General features: G+C 57.4%; 1 protein-coding gene across 1 annotated transcript in view; it reads left to right on the top strand.

Annotated features, from left to right (window-relative positions):
• The window catches only part of LOC119101844 (protein lozenge-like), a 29,263-nt gene extending 17,567 nt beyond the window's left edge, over nt 1-11,696 (top strand). Inside the window, exons 5-8 of the mRNA XM_037225269.1 lie at nt 5,723-5,794; nt 6,105-6,212; nt 9,174-9,286; nt 11,550-11,696. Of these exons, the coding sequence (XP_037081164.1) occupies nt 5,723-5,794; nt 6,105-6,212; nt 9,174-9,286; nt 11,550-11,696 (440 nt within the window). The remainder of the gene's footprint in view (nt 1-5,722; nt 5,795-6,104; nt 6,213-9,173; nt 9,287-11,549) is intronic.
• The last annotated feature ends 5,097 nt before the right edge of the window (nt 11,697-16,793 follow it).

The raw sequence follows: 16,793 nt of genomic DNA, 5'->3' as shown, positions 1-16,793 counted from the left end.
ATAGTTTCGTTTTGAAAAATGGTACCTATGGTTGCACAGCAGGGCTGTTGTTCTCAGTTGCGATAGTGCAGTCTAGGCCTGGCATGTTGACACAGGCAGGTGTGGTCACACAACCCGGCGTGCCTCATAGCCAGACCTCGTCGGAGTTGTACTGCAGAAGAACATAGTGTGGTGTTGCATGGTTAAAGCTACCATGTCAGTGCTTCTACTCTGCGTGACTTGTTGACTTCCGTAACTGGATGACTCTTTCTGTTCTGCTATGGCTTGCTGACAGATGGACAGCTGCCGATCACATTCGGTCTGGGGCGATACGGCGGAGTCATTGTTGTCGCTCTCCAAACCGGCCGGATCTTTCCGTTGAGTTCTCTGGCTCACGCTGATATTCGTGCCTGTTGTTAATAGCCGTCATCTGCGTCAATACCTTTTGTCTCTGGTTACAGTTGTTGCTGGTTGCTGTCTTTTTCGTCAATTGGTTGCCGCACTAGCTACCCCTTCTGTCCAGTCCCGTCGCTTAGAGGTGACAAAAGCCCTCAGGGTTTCGAGAAAACCCAGTTTTTGTCTTTCCAGGCATTCCGAATTGGTTGAGGCTCAGTTTGGCCAAATATGAGAGCAACTGCCCGCTCCTGATCTTCCCTACTTTTCTGTCCCACACGGGCTCACCAAAGAAAATAAGACACTCCGGGCACATCTAACGGTCGTCCAGTACAAAGACATCACACACGGATTGGTGCGCCCGTCTACCCGTGGGGTCAATCCCCAATAACGACCCCGCACTTCCTGAGCACGCACTAATTACGGAACTATTGCAGCTCTGCGACGGATTAAAGACTCTCATTACGGAAAAACGCGGCTGTTTTATCGACGCCCGTCGCCTAACAGGCGGTACTAATAAGACATGTCCAGTGTAACTGACATGTCGGCGTGCGCTGCGTCCCGCGCTTTTGCGCGCTTGGAATGCGCCCGGTTGGGCCGTGCCGGTGGAACGGAAGGCATGAAGTGCCGGTGGGTGACGGTGATATCCTCCACGGGGGGAGGGGTGGGCGGCGGCACCGGTGCAATCCGGCCGGGGCTTGACAGCCACCCGCCAGCACTAGCTCATATCTCATACGGCTTCCGCTCCTCACTTTATTGCCCCGATATGTGTGTGCATAACTTCCGCAGCGATGTAGCTCTTTACGATTTGCCCACGTGTCCAACTACGCATATGTACACTGGATCACGGCGTAAGTCATTTTAGACCTGAATTCTTATAATTGTTCCACACTGGCCAGAGATTGTGTTCGGGTGGCCGCCGCTGGTGCCGGGCTCCGCTCTCGTTGGCCGCTGGTGCCGGGCGCCGCTCTCGGTGGCGCGCGCAGCGCCCCGTTACAGAGCACTCTGACGCTCCACGACGGGGATCGGAGACTGCGCGGAATTCGTCTGCGGTCCGTGCCGACGAGAGTTCAGCGCTGGACGCGGTGCAGCGCGCCGGGCCGTTGTCATGGCTCGGCGTACGAGCCGCTGCGCCGACCAGCTGCTGGGCTCCGCGCGAGCGGTGCAGCGTCCCGGTGGCGCGTTGCGTCAAGGTCTGCAGCTCGACGTGAGTGCCGCCGGCCGGCAAGCTCAGCCATCCAGGTCGACACCGGCAGATCTGAGTCGTGCGCTGCTCCGCTGGTACGAGCACGCCGAATCCGTGGCGTCTGGGACCATACATGGATAGGATCTGTTCGATCCTTCGTGTCGGACGCTTACGAGGAATGAGTCGGAATATGGAAGGCCGAGCGTTTGGTTTACCTGATAAAAAAGTGCATGGTGTTTCAAAATTGGGAATTGTGTGAGACAGCTCTAATATCATGTCAAGACGTCATCGCCTTGGCATCATTGCCACGGCTTCCTGATGCCCACGCGACAAACGCAGCGTGCGCAGGCGTGCTGCACAGCGTCGCCAATGGTGTGTGAACAACGCGTGGTGTATGAACGGAAGCCTGTAACGGTTACAAACCAGCCACGCGCTGGCCACGGTAGCGGTGGAATGTGCCCGGTGTAGGCCGCTTTGTGTGGTAATGCTAATGTAATCGTCTCAAGATTCCGGTAGCAGACGGCAGATGACAGGTAGTTTTCGAGTTTGTATGCATCGGGGCCGTTCATGGGGCCGGCGCCCGAAGCAAGTTATACTCATCAGGCGAGGGCTTCGGCTGTTTGTGCACAGGATGAGACTCGGAGAGCCGATCGAACATGAAGCTGCAGAAAAGACAAATGTCATATCCAAAACGAAAAGAGAACCGTGTAAGATTGATCACAGCGACTGTGACGTCTTTCGTATGCCCTCGAGATGCGCCGGGTTGGGTGTAAATACTTGTCCTCTATAGAACTTCGAGTTGGAGACATATATGGCACGAACCCCATTGGCTGCCCGCATTCATTGCCAGCCTCCCAACAGCCTCAGACAGCCACTTACGGGGCACCAACATCCACCAACTGCTGCCTTCAGCTCCCGACATCCGACGACACTGATATCTGGCCACATCGCGGAACCGGACCCAGGCCAGCCGCCAGGTCCGGAGCCGGGCCGGTGAGACGGACCCAGGCCAGCCTCCAGGTCCGGAGCCGGGCCGGTGAGACGGACTCAGGTCAGCCGCCAGGTCCGGAGCCGGACCCAGGCCAGCCGCCAGGTCTGAAGCCGGGCCGGTGAGCCGGACCCAGGTCAGCCGCCAGGTCCGGAGCCGGGCCGGTGAGACGGACCCAGGCCAGCCGCCAGGTCCGGAGCCGGACCCAGACCAGCCGCCAGGTCCGCAGCCGGGCCGGGGAGCCGGACCCAGGCCAGCCGCCAGGTCCGGAGCCGGGCCGGCCGCCGGAAGCCCGCGCTCGGCGGCGCTGCTCGTCCGGTGTGGGTTTTTTTCTGCCGTCACGGCCCGGCGTGGGCCGCGTCGGCAGTCCGGAACCCAGGCGCCGAGCGTCCTCGGTACGGACAGATAGTTGGCTTCCCCGGACGGACGTCGGCTTTTTCCACCTCGCTGCGTCGGGTCAGCGGATCGGTCCCGGGCTGAAAGGCTGCACACACCCAGGGAAACACCTCGCACAACGTGTTTTACAATAGCAGGATGTGATTCCTGTTCGCCAGCGTATTTACTAGCTCGCATATTTACACGACGTATGTGGGAGTTTTTATGTTCCTCCATATGGCCGCAGCTTGGTAAGGGTTGCATTTCATTAGAAGCATGTGTAAAAATTGTGGCCATAATTTTGGCGGCCGAAATGACGCCTCTGGTTGCAACACACAAAGAACTGCCAGCTCCCGCCCCTTATCTATCCTAGAGTAGTATTTGGTGTTTTCCTCTGGCACCAAGGTGACCTTAAAAGGTTACGCCCGTAGCAACAATGTTGACACGGCCGTCCATTATAGGTCACGCCGTCAGGTAAATGTCATGCAGACATTGACAGCGATTTTCGTGACAAGATAGCATGAAAATGTGTGTTCGAGGTTGGGCACTCGCTAGTGTTTTGTCGGAGCGCTCTGGTCGTGTTTACGTCGAGCAGTCAATGTCAGATGGCTCTGGGATGCGACTTGAGAAATTCATCAGTAACAAACGTACTTCTTGGAGCTTTTGCGCGGGAAGGAGCGTCATGGCTGCGCCGTCCCAGCTCATCTGCTACATCGATGGTCTGGCCACCCAGCGGTTGTCAGGATTGGGCCTATGCGCTCTATGTCTTCTAACCCCTGAACCACCGAACCTCAACTACTGAATACGCTGTCTGTCGCTGAAGGTGGCAGACAGCGGATGCCCCTGCCTAGTCGTCCACGTGGCGCGGCCCTCGGCGCCGGCAGCGGGTCAGATGCGCTGCCGTCTGGACCGGTTCGGTGCTGTCCACGCGGCGCGGACTTCTGTTGAAGGGCGCTAGGAGAGGGCGGATGTCGGCCCACCCGGACGTCCTCCGAGCCACCCGCGTCACGCGCGTTGGCGGGACGTTCCGGAAACACGATGTCACAATCGTTCGCTTACGCCTGAGAGATGCGAGTCGAGTAAGATGCTTAAACTGGGGATCGCTTGCCTGCTCGCTTTGAAGTTGTCACGGTGGGTTTCAAAAGCTTGTTGTTTATGTCATGGAGCATTACGAAACGGGGAGGGGTTTGACAACGTAGAGACAATCTGGAATTTTCCATGGCTGTCTACTACCTCAAATCTTCCAAACGAGAGTGATCAACGACGACAGGTCTTGATTTGCTCGCGCCCAAGGCTGGTAAGCATCGTCCGCCAATAGCCGTGATACCCCGGCTCATCTTCGTCGTGACGCGCTGGGAGTGGCAGCGGGAGTAGCCGCACCGGTTCATCGGTTACGTGCCGACCAATCGCCATCGGTCAGTCAAGGCCGTGAGTCATCAGTCGGTCATCTCGTCAGGGGTGACGCCGCAGTCCGACCGGTCTCGGCTGCATGGCTCGGGTCTCCGCGGGTCCGGCGTTTCCGGACCACGTGCTGCGAGCGGACGGCGCGGAATCTCGCCGGCAGTGGCAGCCGCCGACACGCGGCGCGACGTCGCAGCGGCGCTCCTGCAGCATCCGCAGGGCGTCCCAGTGGGCTCGCTTCCGGCTGCAGCGGAGGCCTTCCCTCGAGCGACACGCACGTCCAAGGCGGAGTCGGCCGTCGGGCGCGGCGCGGGCTGTGGCGTTGGACGCGGAGCGCGCTCTCGCGGCGCACCCCCGCCTCGCCGTCGAGCTCTGGCCGGCTCGGCTCAGGGCCGACCGGTTCCGGCGCGGGCGGCGGCGGCGGCAGCGCGGCGAGCCTGGCTCTTGTGATGCACGGGTGTTTCCCGCAGCCGGCTGGCTTCTGCAGGAAATGCCGCGATATGGCGAGATACACCGCCGCGCCCGGCGCGCACCGCCCTGAGTTCCCACCTGCAGCGTGAGGCGCGGGCTCGGTGGGCTCGGCAGCCGGCGCCCAACGGGCCTGGCTCGGCAGACACCGGAAATACCGGACATCGTCGGCCGGAAACGAGGCTCGGGCACTGGGGCACATGTGGGGCAGCGTGCAGGCTAACTGAGAACACGACGCCGGGCACGGGGGCAGCGTGCAGGCTAACTGAGAACACGACGCCGGGCACGGGGGCAGCGTGCAGGCAGACTGAGAACACGACGCCGGGCACGGGGGCGGCGTGCAGGCAAACTGAGAACACGACGCCGGGCGCTGGGGCAACGTGCAGGCAAGCTGAGAACACGACGCCGGGAACTGGGGAGGCGGGCAGGCAAGCTGAGAACACGACGCCGGGAACTGGGAAGGCGTGCAGGCAAACTGAGAACACGACGCCGGGCGCTGGGGCAACGTGCAGGCAAGCTGAGAACACGACGCCGGGAACTGGGGAGGCGGGCAGGCAAGCTGAGAACACGACGCCGGGAACTGGGAAGGCGTGCAGGCAACTGAGAACACGACGCCGGGCGCTGGGGCAACGTGCAGGCAAGCTGAGAACACGACGCCGGGAACTGGGAAGGCGGGCAGGCAAGCTGAGAACACGACGCCGGGAACTGGGAAGGCGGGCAGGCGAGCTGAGAACACGACACCGGGCACTGAGGCAGAGTGCGAGGAGCTGAATATACGGGCTGCCTCAGCTTGAATGCGTTAAACACGCTGAACAGGAGAGCAGGTGTTTTTGTGCCATAAATGCCCCCAACGATTCCTTGCGCTGTTCCGTGACTGAAGCTAAGAGCTGTGTATTAGTGACTTTTCTTTAACCACGCCTCTTTTGTCGCAGATGCCGGACAGCTGTTGCAGGAATCAAGCCATTGGGGTGGTTACACACCTTCTCCGTACGCTTACCTGCCTAGTAAGTCTAAGCGTTGCTCGCATTAGCATCTTAAATTATTTTGGGTTGATCAGTGCTTTTATTTTTTGTGGCATGAAGCAAAATGTTCTCTTACGTAAGCAGTAAAATTTTTCTCAGCGTGTTCAAAATGTGTTTAAAACGCCGTTTGCACTTTGTGTCTTTAAGAATGCTTTTTAGCTTTTGACACCTTTACACTTCCTGATTGGCTTTCTCGTCGGGGGGGGCGAGTATTTACCGGCCAAGTCCTTGACGAAGAAGCAGGCCATTGGGCGCGACTGCCACGTCGCTGACGCTATCTTGGCTTCCACAGGCAGCGTGCCGGGCAACATGGCGTCACTGCAGGGCGGCGGCTTCTCCTACCACAGCCCCGGCCAGCAGGCTCTGCTGCAGACCGACAGCAGTCCGCACCTTCCAGCAGGTGAGCCAGAGGGTGCCGCACGGCGGGCCGCCGGCAGCCCGGCCGCCTTCCGGCAGGTGAGCCAGAGGGTGCCGCACGGCGGGCCGCCGGTAGCCCGGCCGCCCCGCGCCGTCTCCGGCCATGGATCGCAAGGGGCGCCCTGTGCAGGGCGGGCTTTTGTAAAGATGATTGCAGTAATTACAAGTCGATGCGACAAAACGCGCGGAAATTTCGCTGAGTCAGTACCGGCGTCGCTTCGATTCGCGGGAAGTTGCGGCCGTGGAATGTCCGTCTCTGGTGCCGATACTTCAGTGCTCAGCATCCGCGCCGCCTCCAAGAACGCCGGGGAGACGTCTCCCTCCCCCCCCCCCCCGCCGGCTGCAGATAGGCCAGGAAATGGCGTGACAGGTTACTGGGGGCACTGCCGTCTGAGCAGCCAGCGGCGCTCGGCTCCTAGTTCTTTGTTAGAATATCTATCGACAAGTGCGGCAGCCATGGGTGCTCAGTTCACAACACCTCACGTCGGCTGACGCGGCTGCCGTGGGTGCCCAGTTCACAACACCTCACGTCGGCTGACGCGGCCGCCGTGGGTGCTCAGTTCACAACACCTCACGTCGGCTGACGCGGCCGCCGTGGGTGCTCAGTTCACAACATCTCACGTCGGCTGACGCGGCTGCCACGGGTGCTCAGTTCACAACACCTCACGTCGGCTGACGCGGCTGCCACGGGTGCTCAGTTCACAACATCTCACGTCGGCTGACGCGGCAGCCATGGGTGCTCAGTTCACAACATCTCACGTCGGTTGACGCGGCAGCCATGGGTGCTCAGTTCACAACACCTCACGTCGGCTGACGCGGCTGCCGTGGGTGCTCAGTTCACAACATCTCACGTCGGTTGACGCGGCAGCCATGGGTGCTCAGTTCACAACATCTCACGTCGGTTGACGCGGCAGCCATGGGTGCTCAGTTCACAACACCTCACGTCGGCTGACGCGGCAGCCATGGGTTCTCAGTTCACAACACCTCACTCGGCTGACGCGGCTGCCGTGGGTGCTCAGTTCACAACACCTCACGTCGGCTGACGCGGCTGCCATGGGTGCTCAGTTCACAACACTTCACGTCGGTTGACGCGGCTGCCGTGGGTGCTCAGTTCACAACATCTCACGTCGGCTGACACGGCTGCCGTGGGTGCTCAGTTCACAACACCTCACGTCGGCTGACGCGGCTGCCATGGGTGCTCAGTTCACAACACCTCACGTCGGCTGACGCGGCTGCCGTGGGTGCTCAGTTCACAACATCTCACGTCGGCTGACGCGGCTGCCGTGGGTGCTCAGTTCACAACACCTCACGTCGGCTGACGCGGCTGCCGTGGGTGCCCAGTTCACAACATCTCACGTCGGCTGACGCGGCTGCCGTGGGTGCTCAGTTCACAACACCTCACGTCGGCTGACGCGGCTGCCGTGGGTGCCCAGTTCACAACATCTCACGTCGGTTGACGCGACAAGATCAACCAAATACGGTCGCTTGCGGCTCGAATCGGTACACTTAAAGTAAAATTTACGACGCAAAACAATGCGGCTATGGTTGGCGGTGCGATCTGGAAATGGTGTAAGCTTTTACGCCATTTTCAGATCGCGCCGTGCGGCCTTGTGGGCCGGAAACACGCTGGCTTTCCTTGAGATGCTGATGCGTGACACTGGTGGATGGGAAGAGTCGAAGGAAGCATACATCATGTACAGTATAAGGCCTAACGGGAAACATATATCTACCGTGTTTGTGCGGTACCGATGTACGGTCGTATATCACCGAACATTCATACCGCACAAATAAAAGTGCGTGAGTTACGGTTTCGCGTCATGGAGCTTGCTCGAAGTCTTCGAAACGAAATCATGCTCGGTTTAATCATAACGGATCAGGTGAACTCGGGTCAGGCATATGAAAAACAGTCAAGTAATGTTCATGCTAGGCCATTGTAGGGCTAGTGCTAATTATGTGGTGCATGCAAAGTGTATGCATGTATATAAGGTCTCTCCCAACATGCACCATCATGATCACATGCCGTGAGGTGCTGAATACTTTTTCACTGAGGATTCAGGTGGTGCAGCTTAATCGCCGTATGCAGATTTGGCAAGCCTCAGAAGTAGTGTTTTGCAATGTCATCTGAGTTCAAAGTGGCACGAGTCTTGTACTCGGCAAGATGCCTCTTCATAAACAAAATTGAAGGAGATGATGAATTATTTATGCATGTCTGGGGTCAATTATTTATTGACGAGTTATGTATTGCGTTGCGCATTGTCGGAGCGTTAGGGAACGCGGGGGAGGTAACGAGCAATGATTACGGGAGAAGCGTTTTTGCGATGAGTTTTGCCACAATCAAGATTAAAAAACATTGACTGATGGGTACTTTACGGCTACCGAAAACAAAGAGTCCGCCGCCTAGTCGCGGATCGCCTTGTAATATCACAGAATCATGACGCTTATATGGCAAATTATTTTGAGAGCTCTCTTAAATCGCTAAAACTTATAAAACGTAGATACGAGTATTCAACCACCCCCGGTGCCCACTTGTTAATTGCAGCATTCTCGTTTGTCTTCACGACGTGCTGAGCAGCTTTCGAACTCATACACGTGGGCCCCTCAAGTAGGCTTGCGACACCTTGGGCTGCGATTGCCCGCGGTTAGCATTATCTCTGCATGCCCTCACGAGACTCCGTGCTCGCTGCGTCGACCAGATCAGATCACCAGTGCACCACCCAGTGGCGCGGCGCCGGGCGGAACGCCCCCGGCCTTTCCAGGGGCGTGGCTGCCGTTGGCCAAGGGAACTCTGGCCCGGTGACCCCGCCCGCGACTGATGTTGGCCGAGATGGACTTCACACTTTTACCCATTTGTTTCCTCTGATGGCTGAGATAGACCCTAGCTGCTGGTGACCGTTGTTGGCTGAGGAGACCTTGTCACTAATGGCGGCTGTGTGCTCGGTTGCAGTGCTGCCGGAGCCGAGTCTCCAGCCGCCGCCGCTGACCAGCCTTGCCTCCGGCCCGTCCGAGTACACCCCGCCCGGGTACCGCTCCGACACGGAGTACACGCCGCCGCCGGGGGTACCGCTCGGACCCGGAAGCGCCGGAGCCGGCCGTCTGCGGCGCCGGCTCGCCGCCCCGCTCCGGCGGCTACGCGCTGCTGGGGCGCGGCGCCGCCGGCTGCGGCGCGCCCACGCCGCCACACGCGGACGCCTACTCGGCGCTGCTGGGGCGCGCCGCCGACGGCGTGGCGGCGCCCTCCCCGCCGCGGTCGGACGGCTACCTGCCGCTGGGGCGCCCGCAGCCCGGCTGCGACTCGTCGCCGCCTCGCGCCGACGGCTACCCGCCGCTGGCGCGCTCGGAAGCCGGGTACCAGCCGGCGGCGTTCGTGGCGTCGGCGGCGGCGGGGCCGGCGGCGACGTACCTCAGCACGCCGCTGGCGCTGTACCCGTCGCTGTTCCCGAGCCAGGGGCCGGCGGAGGAGCGCCAGAGCGAGCAGTTCAGCGGTCTGTCCGACTGGTTGACCCCGCACCATCACCAGCAGCAGCAGCAGCAGGAACAGCAGCAGCAGCAGCAGCAGCAGCAGGAGATGGAGGAGCGCTTCCAGAGCAGGCCTGGCGCCGGAGACGCGTCAATCTGGCGGCCCTGCTGACCGCCAGTCTCACCGACCGCCGTGGCCTGACCTGGTGTCGGGTCGCCACGTCGCTTTCGCCTGAGCGCGCGGGTCGGTGCCGCGCTCCGCACCCCGCAGCCTTATGGTGCTGCGACTGAGGGCCGACTGAACAGTTGGTTGTTCACACAAGAACGTGGTGGTTAGATTTATGAAGATGAGCCCGAGTGCTGCCAGTGAACCATGTGGTCCAGTGCATGGGAGTGTGCTGGGTCGAACAGCATCAGCGGGGGCCGCGTGTGTTTTTGGTGCGGTCGGCTCCGCCCTGAAGGCTGAGTGAACGTCACTGGATGTACCGCTGCTTCAGCCACTGAGTGTGCTCTTCAGCTGTCTCTTTTGATATGTCGTGGTTGACGTAAGGCGATGTGTGTTTGTTCGCGTGTGCGTGGGTGCGCGCGCACGTGTTTCGGGTGTCCAAACGACGACGACGACACTTTTTTTGGTCGTATCGCGCGTCGGATTCGGGATTTCGTGAGGCAAGGAGGCAGTACGCTGTCTATGGTTTGACGAGACCGACTTACAGATGCAACGGCTAGGATCTGAACCGCTATTGGTTAAGCTTGGTGGTGACCGTTCATGGTTGTTGATCAAGATGGTCCAAAGACTGACCCGTTGGTTGTAGTCGTGTTAGCTTCACAATTGAATGGTACACTGAAGTTCCAGTGTTGTATTTATTCGCATTGAAAGACAATATGTTTATTGCGCTTTTCATTTTCTCGCCCATATTTGTTCATAATACACAACGATATCCGACACATTCCGCGTTTCCGTGGAAAAGCCGGTCACTTTCGCTCACCTCTTGGTGGTATTTGATTTGCGACTATCACAAATAGCATTTGTGATGGTCAGTTTCCTCTTCGGCGGCAGATGGTCTGATGGACAAACCATATTGGTAGGGTTTTAAACCACCACCCTGGCCGTGACCCCAACCGTGATCTCTCTATCACGCCTCGTGATGTGACACTGAGCTGACGCCCGACCAGTCTGATACGTCCGTGTGTCTGACGTCAGGCGGTGTGACGTCACACGCGGCGCGTCATGACGTCACGGCCATCTGCCGCGCGGCACGCTCCGCCGTGGGCGCGGCGGCCGTTCGGTCGACCGTTTGCGGCCGGTGGACGGCGTTAATCACGTCTGGGAGCGGGACAATGGTGGGACCAGGCGGCCGCGCCGCTGGCTGCGTCGCGCCCGACCGCCGACGCGGCGCCGCGCCGGGATGGCCTCGTCCCGGCGCCCGTGCCGCTGACGGCGGCGCCACCGGGCCGCGCCGAGCGCGGCCGACTGCCGCCGCTTGGGATGGAGCGCTGTGAGAAGAGCCGCCGGCGCCGCAGACGGCCCGGCTGGGAGCGGGCCTGGCACTGAGGGTGTGATTACCGAGTCGCCGCGTGCGGGTCCGAGTGGTGCACTCAGCTGGTCCGAGTGGTGCGCTCAGGTGGTCCGAGTGGTGCGCTCAGGTGGTCCGAGTGGTGCGCCCAGCTGGTCCGAGTGGTGCGCTCAGCTGGTCCGAGTGGTGCGCTCAGCTGTTCCGAGTGGTGCGCTCAGGTGGTCCGAGTGATGCGCATAGGTGGTCCGAGTGATGCGCACAGGTGGTGCGAGTGGTGCGCTCAGCTGGTCCGAGTGATGCGCATAGGTGGTCCGAGTGGTGCGCTCAGGTGGTCCGAGTGATGCGCTCAGGTGGTCCAAGTGGTGCGCTCAGGTGGTCCGAGTGGTGCGCTCAAGTCGTCCGAGGGGCGCGCTCAGGTGGCCCAAGTGGTGCGCTCAGGTGGTCCCGAGTGGCGCGTTCAGGTGGTCCCGAGTGACGCGCTCAGGTGGTTCGAGTGATGCGTTCAGGTGGTCCCGAGTGACGCGCTCAGGTGGTTCGAGTGATGCGCTCAGGTAGTCCGAGTGATGCGCTCAGGTGCTGCCGTGTTGGCTTTGGAGCACGCCGCACAGAGAAAGCAGTGCAGGTGGTCCGAGTGACGCGCTCAGGTGGCTCGAGTGATGCGCTCAGGTGCTGCCGTGTTGGCTTTGGAGCGCGCGGCACAGAGAAAGCAGTGCACGGCGAGATGGTTCAGGAAGCAAATGTTGTGGAGCTCACGTTGCTGAGTAAATGAACTTTCCCATGTAGCATCAGAATGGTGACGGCATGGACAAATCATTTAAAGTAAAACTCAAGCATTAGAAAATATAGTCCTTCATTTCAGTAGTCGTTAAATGCATGCACCGGTATCGCCATAGCTGATGCTTATTAACTACTGAAGGGAATTTCAGGCAATGCCAGTAATACAAAGAAATTTCACTGTATGCTTTCTCAACCCTGACAAATGATTGAAACTCATCACTTAAGGACATTGGTTACGATAGTTAATTCACTGGCCGCATGTCTATTACATACAAATCACCGCAGTGCGTTGCTATCACCCACCCCTTGCGTTTGCGCGTGTGCTATATATTCATGCACGAACAGTCCAGACTGCTACTAAAACATTAAGGTATCGCAGTCTGGCTTTCGGGTACACCAGCACGTCGTTGAAGCATGCAGGGTCAGACCGCCTCGATGGTTACCTCAAGCGAGCCAAGAGGTGCGGATAACATATCGCCCAGTAAAACAAACGGTGCGTCGACAGTCGTGCCGCAACGTGGGAACGTTCTTGAGCAATTGTAACCACCAATAGTTCCACCTCCGACATCAATTCTGAATGGGTAAATGAGGGGTAATAAAGCCGCCCATTATAACTAGGCCACAGAATTCTGTATCATGATGACAAAAATAGACTCATTGCTGAATTAATTGTTATCTATGTGATGCTTTGCATGAATGACGTGCGAAGCAATGTGGGCTTTGTCCCTGGATAGTTCTGTCATTAAAATCGTACGCTGGCTGCTTTATAATCTGCTGATTCATGGAGCGGCACTCATCATGCCAGTAGGTTTGAAGAAAACCGAGCATCTTTGATAAGTCTTCTGACCCGTGATATGTCCGTTAGATATGTTGTTGTTCCATACCACACGTGCCATAGATTTGTGGTATGGGATATTGCAACACTAAGCATGCTCTGCATGGCTCTTGGTGAAGTGAAATGTGGGTGGTAATTGGCGAAAGCAATGAGGACCTCATAATGCCTCCATCGTTATCACAGCACCACTGTCAAGCGCCAGCAATGGTGACAGACCAGCACTGTGCGGCTACGCGACACAGTGTTCAGAATGTTCGTCTGTCCAACGTTTCTCTTTCCATCTATCCTGACAGCCTCATGTTCAATGTCGCTGCGCAGAGCGGGAGTGCCGGCACCGTAAACGGACTCTCGAACGGATGCGGCAGTGTTTCCCTGCTACGTGAAATTTATGGGCAGTGGCAAAGGCATTGGGCAGCGCTCTAATCGGTTTGCTACCGCCACTACTTTCAGTCGTACCAGTATGGAGTTTGATATTGATCATGTGGAAGTGGCGTTTTGGAGATGTTTTCCCGCCTCACGGTCATGGTGTCGCGCGGCCAAACTATCCTGTCCCGGCGGCCGTATGCGGATGCCGTCAGCGAGCTGGGCGCCGTGGCCCGCTCTGCGGTGACAGGAGCCGCTTTGGTCGGCGCTGTGCCGGGGGTCAGGACCAGGTCGAGACCGGTGTCAAAGGTCAACAACCTTCAAAACCGACTGACACGGCGCCGACGAACGTCAAGTCGACTGGAAATTCGTGGTAAAGGTGAACTCAAATGTCGGCTGCCCTCAGATGCCAGAACTGACACCGAACGCTGACGTGCAAATGCGTCCGCACACATGGCGACAGATATATGTTGAAAGCATTGAATGCACTCCAGTCCTCTCCCAAACTCTCTCAACGCCAAGGCTGCCTTTGGTGCAGTCACTAATTACTAGGACGGCTTGCAGAGCACTCCTATAGCACCTTAGGCTGTAGCGCTCATATGCACAATAGATAACGTCAGGACATTTCGCAGGGTGTTCAATGGTTATCGCTAACTATGGCTGCCCATCTGTTCATCCTCTAATTCGGAAGCTCGCCCCGACACTTGAGCATGCGGAGGTGTGGGGCTGTTTGCTGACCCGCGGTAATGACACTGCTGCGGTTTAGCCTGGGAGCAGACAGTAAACAAAGCCCCCGACAAAGCACCGCAGCGTCTATTGTCGGCAAAATTAGTGGTGACGTTCAAATTTGAAGCATGCAGCGGACAAAGATTTGTCCCGTGAAATCAAAGTTATACATGATCTGATTCAAATTTGCCTCGAAATGCTTCTTTTACGCTACCTCCGCCCAGATTTTGTGTACTGATCTAATCTCTTAGCTCTTGCTTGCTAGATCTAAAGGAACGCAATACCGCCCTAGCCGAAGCGTTTATGCTGAGGCCGGTCAGACCTATGGCTCGGCCTCAGAGAATGAATCCTGGCTTTTGAATGCGAGCATTAGTTGCTGTTCGAGAGCGGAAGACTCTGCCCTGCTCCACCTGCGGCCGCTCTGTGCTCTGACCTGCCCCACCTGCGGCCGCTTTGTGCTCTGCCCTGCCCCACCTGCGGCCGCTCTGTGCTCTGACCTGCTCCACCTGCGGCCGCTCTGTGCTCTGACCCGCTTCACCCACGGCCGCTCTGTGCTCTGACCTACTCCACCTGCGGCCGCTCTGTGCTCTGACCTGCTCCACCTGCGGCCGCTCTGTGCTCTGACCTGCTCCACCTGCGGCCGCTCTGTGCTCTGACCCGCTTCACCCCGGCCGCTCTGTGGTCTGACCTGCTCCACCTGCGGCATCCCTGTGTTCTCTCGTTGCCCTACCCACCCGGAGAGCGGAAGGCTCCACCTGCTCCACCTGCGGCCGCTCTGTGTTCGCTCGTTGCCCCACCCACGTAGGCATGGTGATGCAGAATTCCATAGGTGATCGGAGATATCGCTACCATTGTTAACAACTTTTTGCGGGTTTCGATCATTGAAAACCGATCGCTGAGGATTATGACAGGCTGGCCATCTCACTGGTGGGTGACGGCTTTCTTATTGCAAGCATTGTGTTCCTAGCCAAAGCTCAATATGTTGTCTCCGTTATCCTCTCACTAAACTCATCAGGTCCGCCGGCCCCGGCAGACGTTTGGTCACATATTAGTGGATGTTGTCCTGTCAGACCGGACAAGACCAGCTACTTTGGACTTTCCGAGTTTACTTCTGACGGCATTTCTATGAATTCAGCCAACTTAATCCCGCGAGCCTGCACGCCGTGGGCGGGACCCCGCATCTCTTTAGAAGGCATTGGCACCCTAGTATCTTCCGTCTCCGTCCCTCCATACTTGGCCGAAGTAGCAAAACAGAAAAGTAAACACACACTTTGCAGGCTTAAAATGCGTCGATTTTTCAGGTGATCTTGGTCATTGACGCCCATTGAATGTCATGTGACTCGGCTTATCGCGCATGTTCAATCCTTACATTGTTTCACCCGCTGCTATTGGCATTCAGATATTAACGCACTTTGTGAAAAAGTCATTCAAGTTCATGAAGCCTTGATCATTGAACCCCTAGAAACGTTTCTCTTATCGTTTTATAGGATCGCTGTGCGTCGGAACGAATGGCAGCACAAAGCACAAAGTGGACGACAGATAACGTTTATTGGGCATGTGATACTGTGCGAAACTGAAACACACGAAAGCTGTACTGTTCCCCCCTTCCTATTTTTGGCCATATTTCTTAAGGAGCTCCGAAGGTCAAGAAGGAATGACTGAGTTCTGCCCATGCCATAAACGCAAGAACTGGAACAGCGTTGCACACATGCATTCTCACAGCGAATCGCCATCTAACGGACGACAGTGCGGCACAGATCCGGCGTCCAGATCCAGCACAGATCCAGCGAGTTGCACGTGCTCCAGCATGGAACGGGAGCGTCGGTCAGCCGGCACCCGCAGTCCCAGGTGTTGCCGCACCGAGCAAGTGGGGCGGAAACAATGGGTGTGGCGCAACGGCCGTCGTGTCGCGCGTGTGTGTGCTTTCCATGGACCGATGGCGGGCTCGCCACGCCCTGGGCTGGTGACGTCATCTGGACGGCTCGGGGGCGCCGGCGCCGAAACTGGGTGAGTTTTAGAGGCTGGACTGCACTCCGACCCTGAGGAGCTTCAGCCGAGGGCGGAGCATGCACAAAGTCCAGTCAGAGGGCGTCATACTTACCGGTCCCGTGTGACTAGTTGTCTAATGCGGCTGCTGGGGCTGCTCGCCGGCCGTCCACTCGTAGAGAAATGACGGGTTCATTCGATTTCCGCCCATTGGCGCGAGACTTACGTTAGCCTTATTTGTGTGTGGTGAGCTGTGAGTGACGTCCAAACGGGCGCAACGCGGACCGCTGAGATATTTCAATATACCGGGTTGATTTTATTGTTCGGGGACTTAACAGACCGCCGGGGCGCTCACTCTCCACTGACATCTCAACGCTTTCCAAGTATTGTCAGTGATACACTTGAGAGAGAAAGGTGAAGTGAAAACAGATTTTGTAATGTCTCGTGTGTGGTGAATCTTAATGGCACATTATTATAATGTAATTTGGTGCCCATGTACGACATCATAGCATGGCATCATACGCTGGCATTATAACATATAAAGCATTATAGGAGCACGGGAACCGTTTTTCTTTCGGTGACGGATAAAAGGGCACATAGTATAAATACAATTCTCATTTATGGTTGGTGCTCTCAATGTGTCCAGGGATGGCAGCAAACGTTAATCGCTGTTAAAAATCGCACATGCATTAAAGCTTCAGATTGCAAACAGCGCACTGGTTATGATCAGGTGTTAAAACACAAGTCATTGGGTACACTTGGTTTCATTATTTCAATGTCAACAAAGTTACGATGATCGATACTACGACGGGCATGGCAACGCTCTGGAGACTGCAAGAATGCATTAGTCTGTTACTCTTGCCAACGGCAGTGTAGGAATGCCAGGTAAGCAGTTGAGGTGATTTAC

This window comes from Pollicipes pollicipes, unplaced genomic scaffold (genome assembly GCF_011947565.3).
Source record: "Pollicipes pollicipes isolate AB1234 unplaced genomic scaffold, Ppol_2.1 Scaffold_4881;HRSCAF=5763_pilon_pilon_pilon, whole genome shotgun sequence".
Taxonomy (NCBI): Eukaryota; Metazoa; Arthropoda; class Thecostraca; order Pollicipedomorpha; family Pollicipedidae; genus Pollicipes; species Pollicipes pollicipes.
This window is presented reverse-complemented; position numbering and strand designations above follow the sequence as displayed.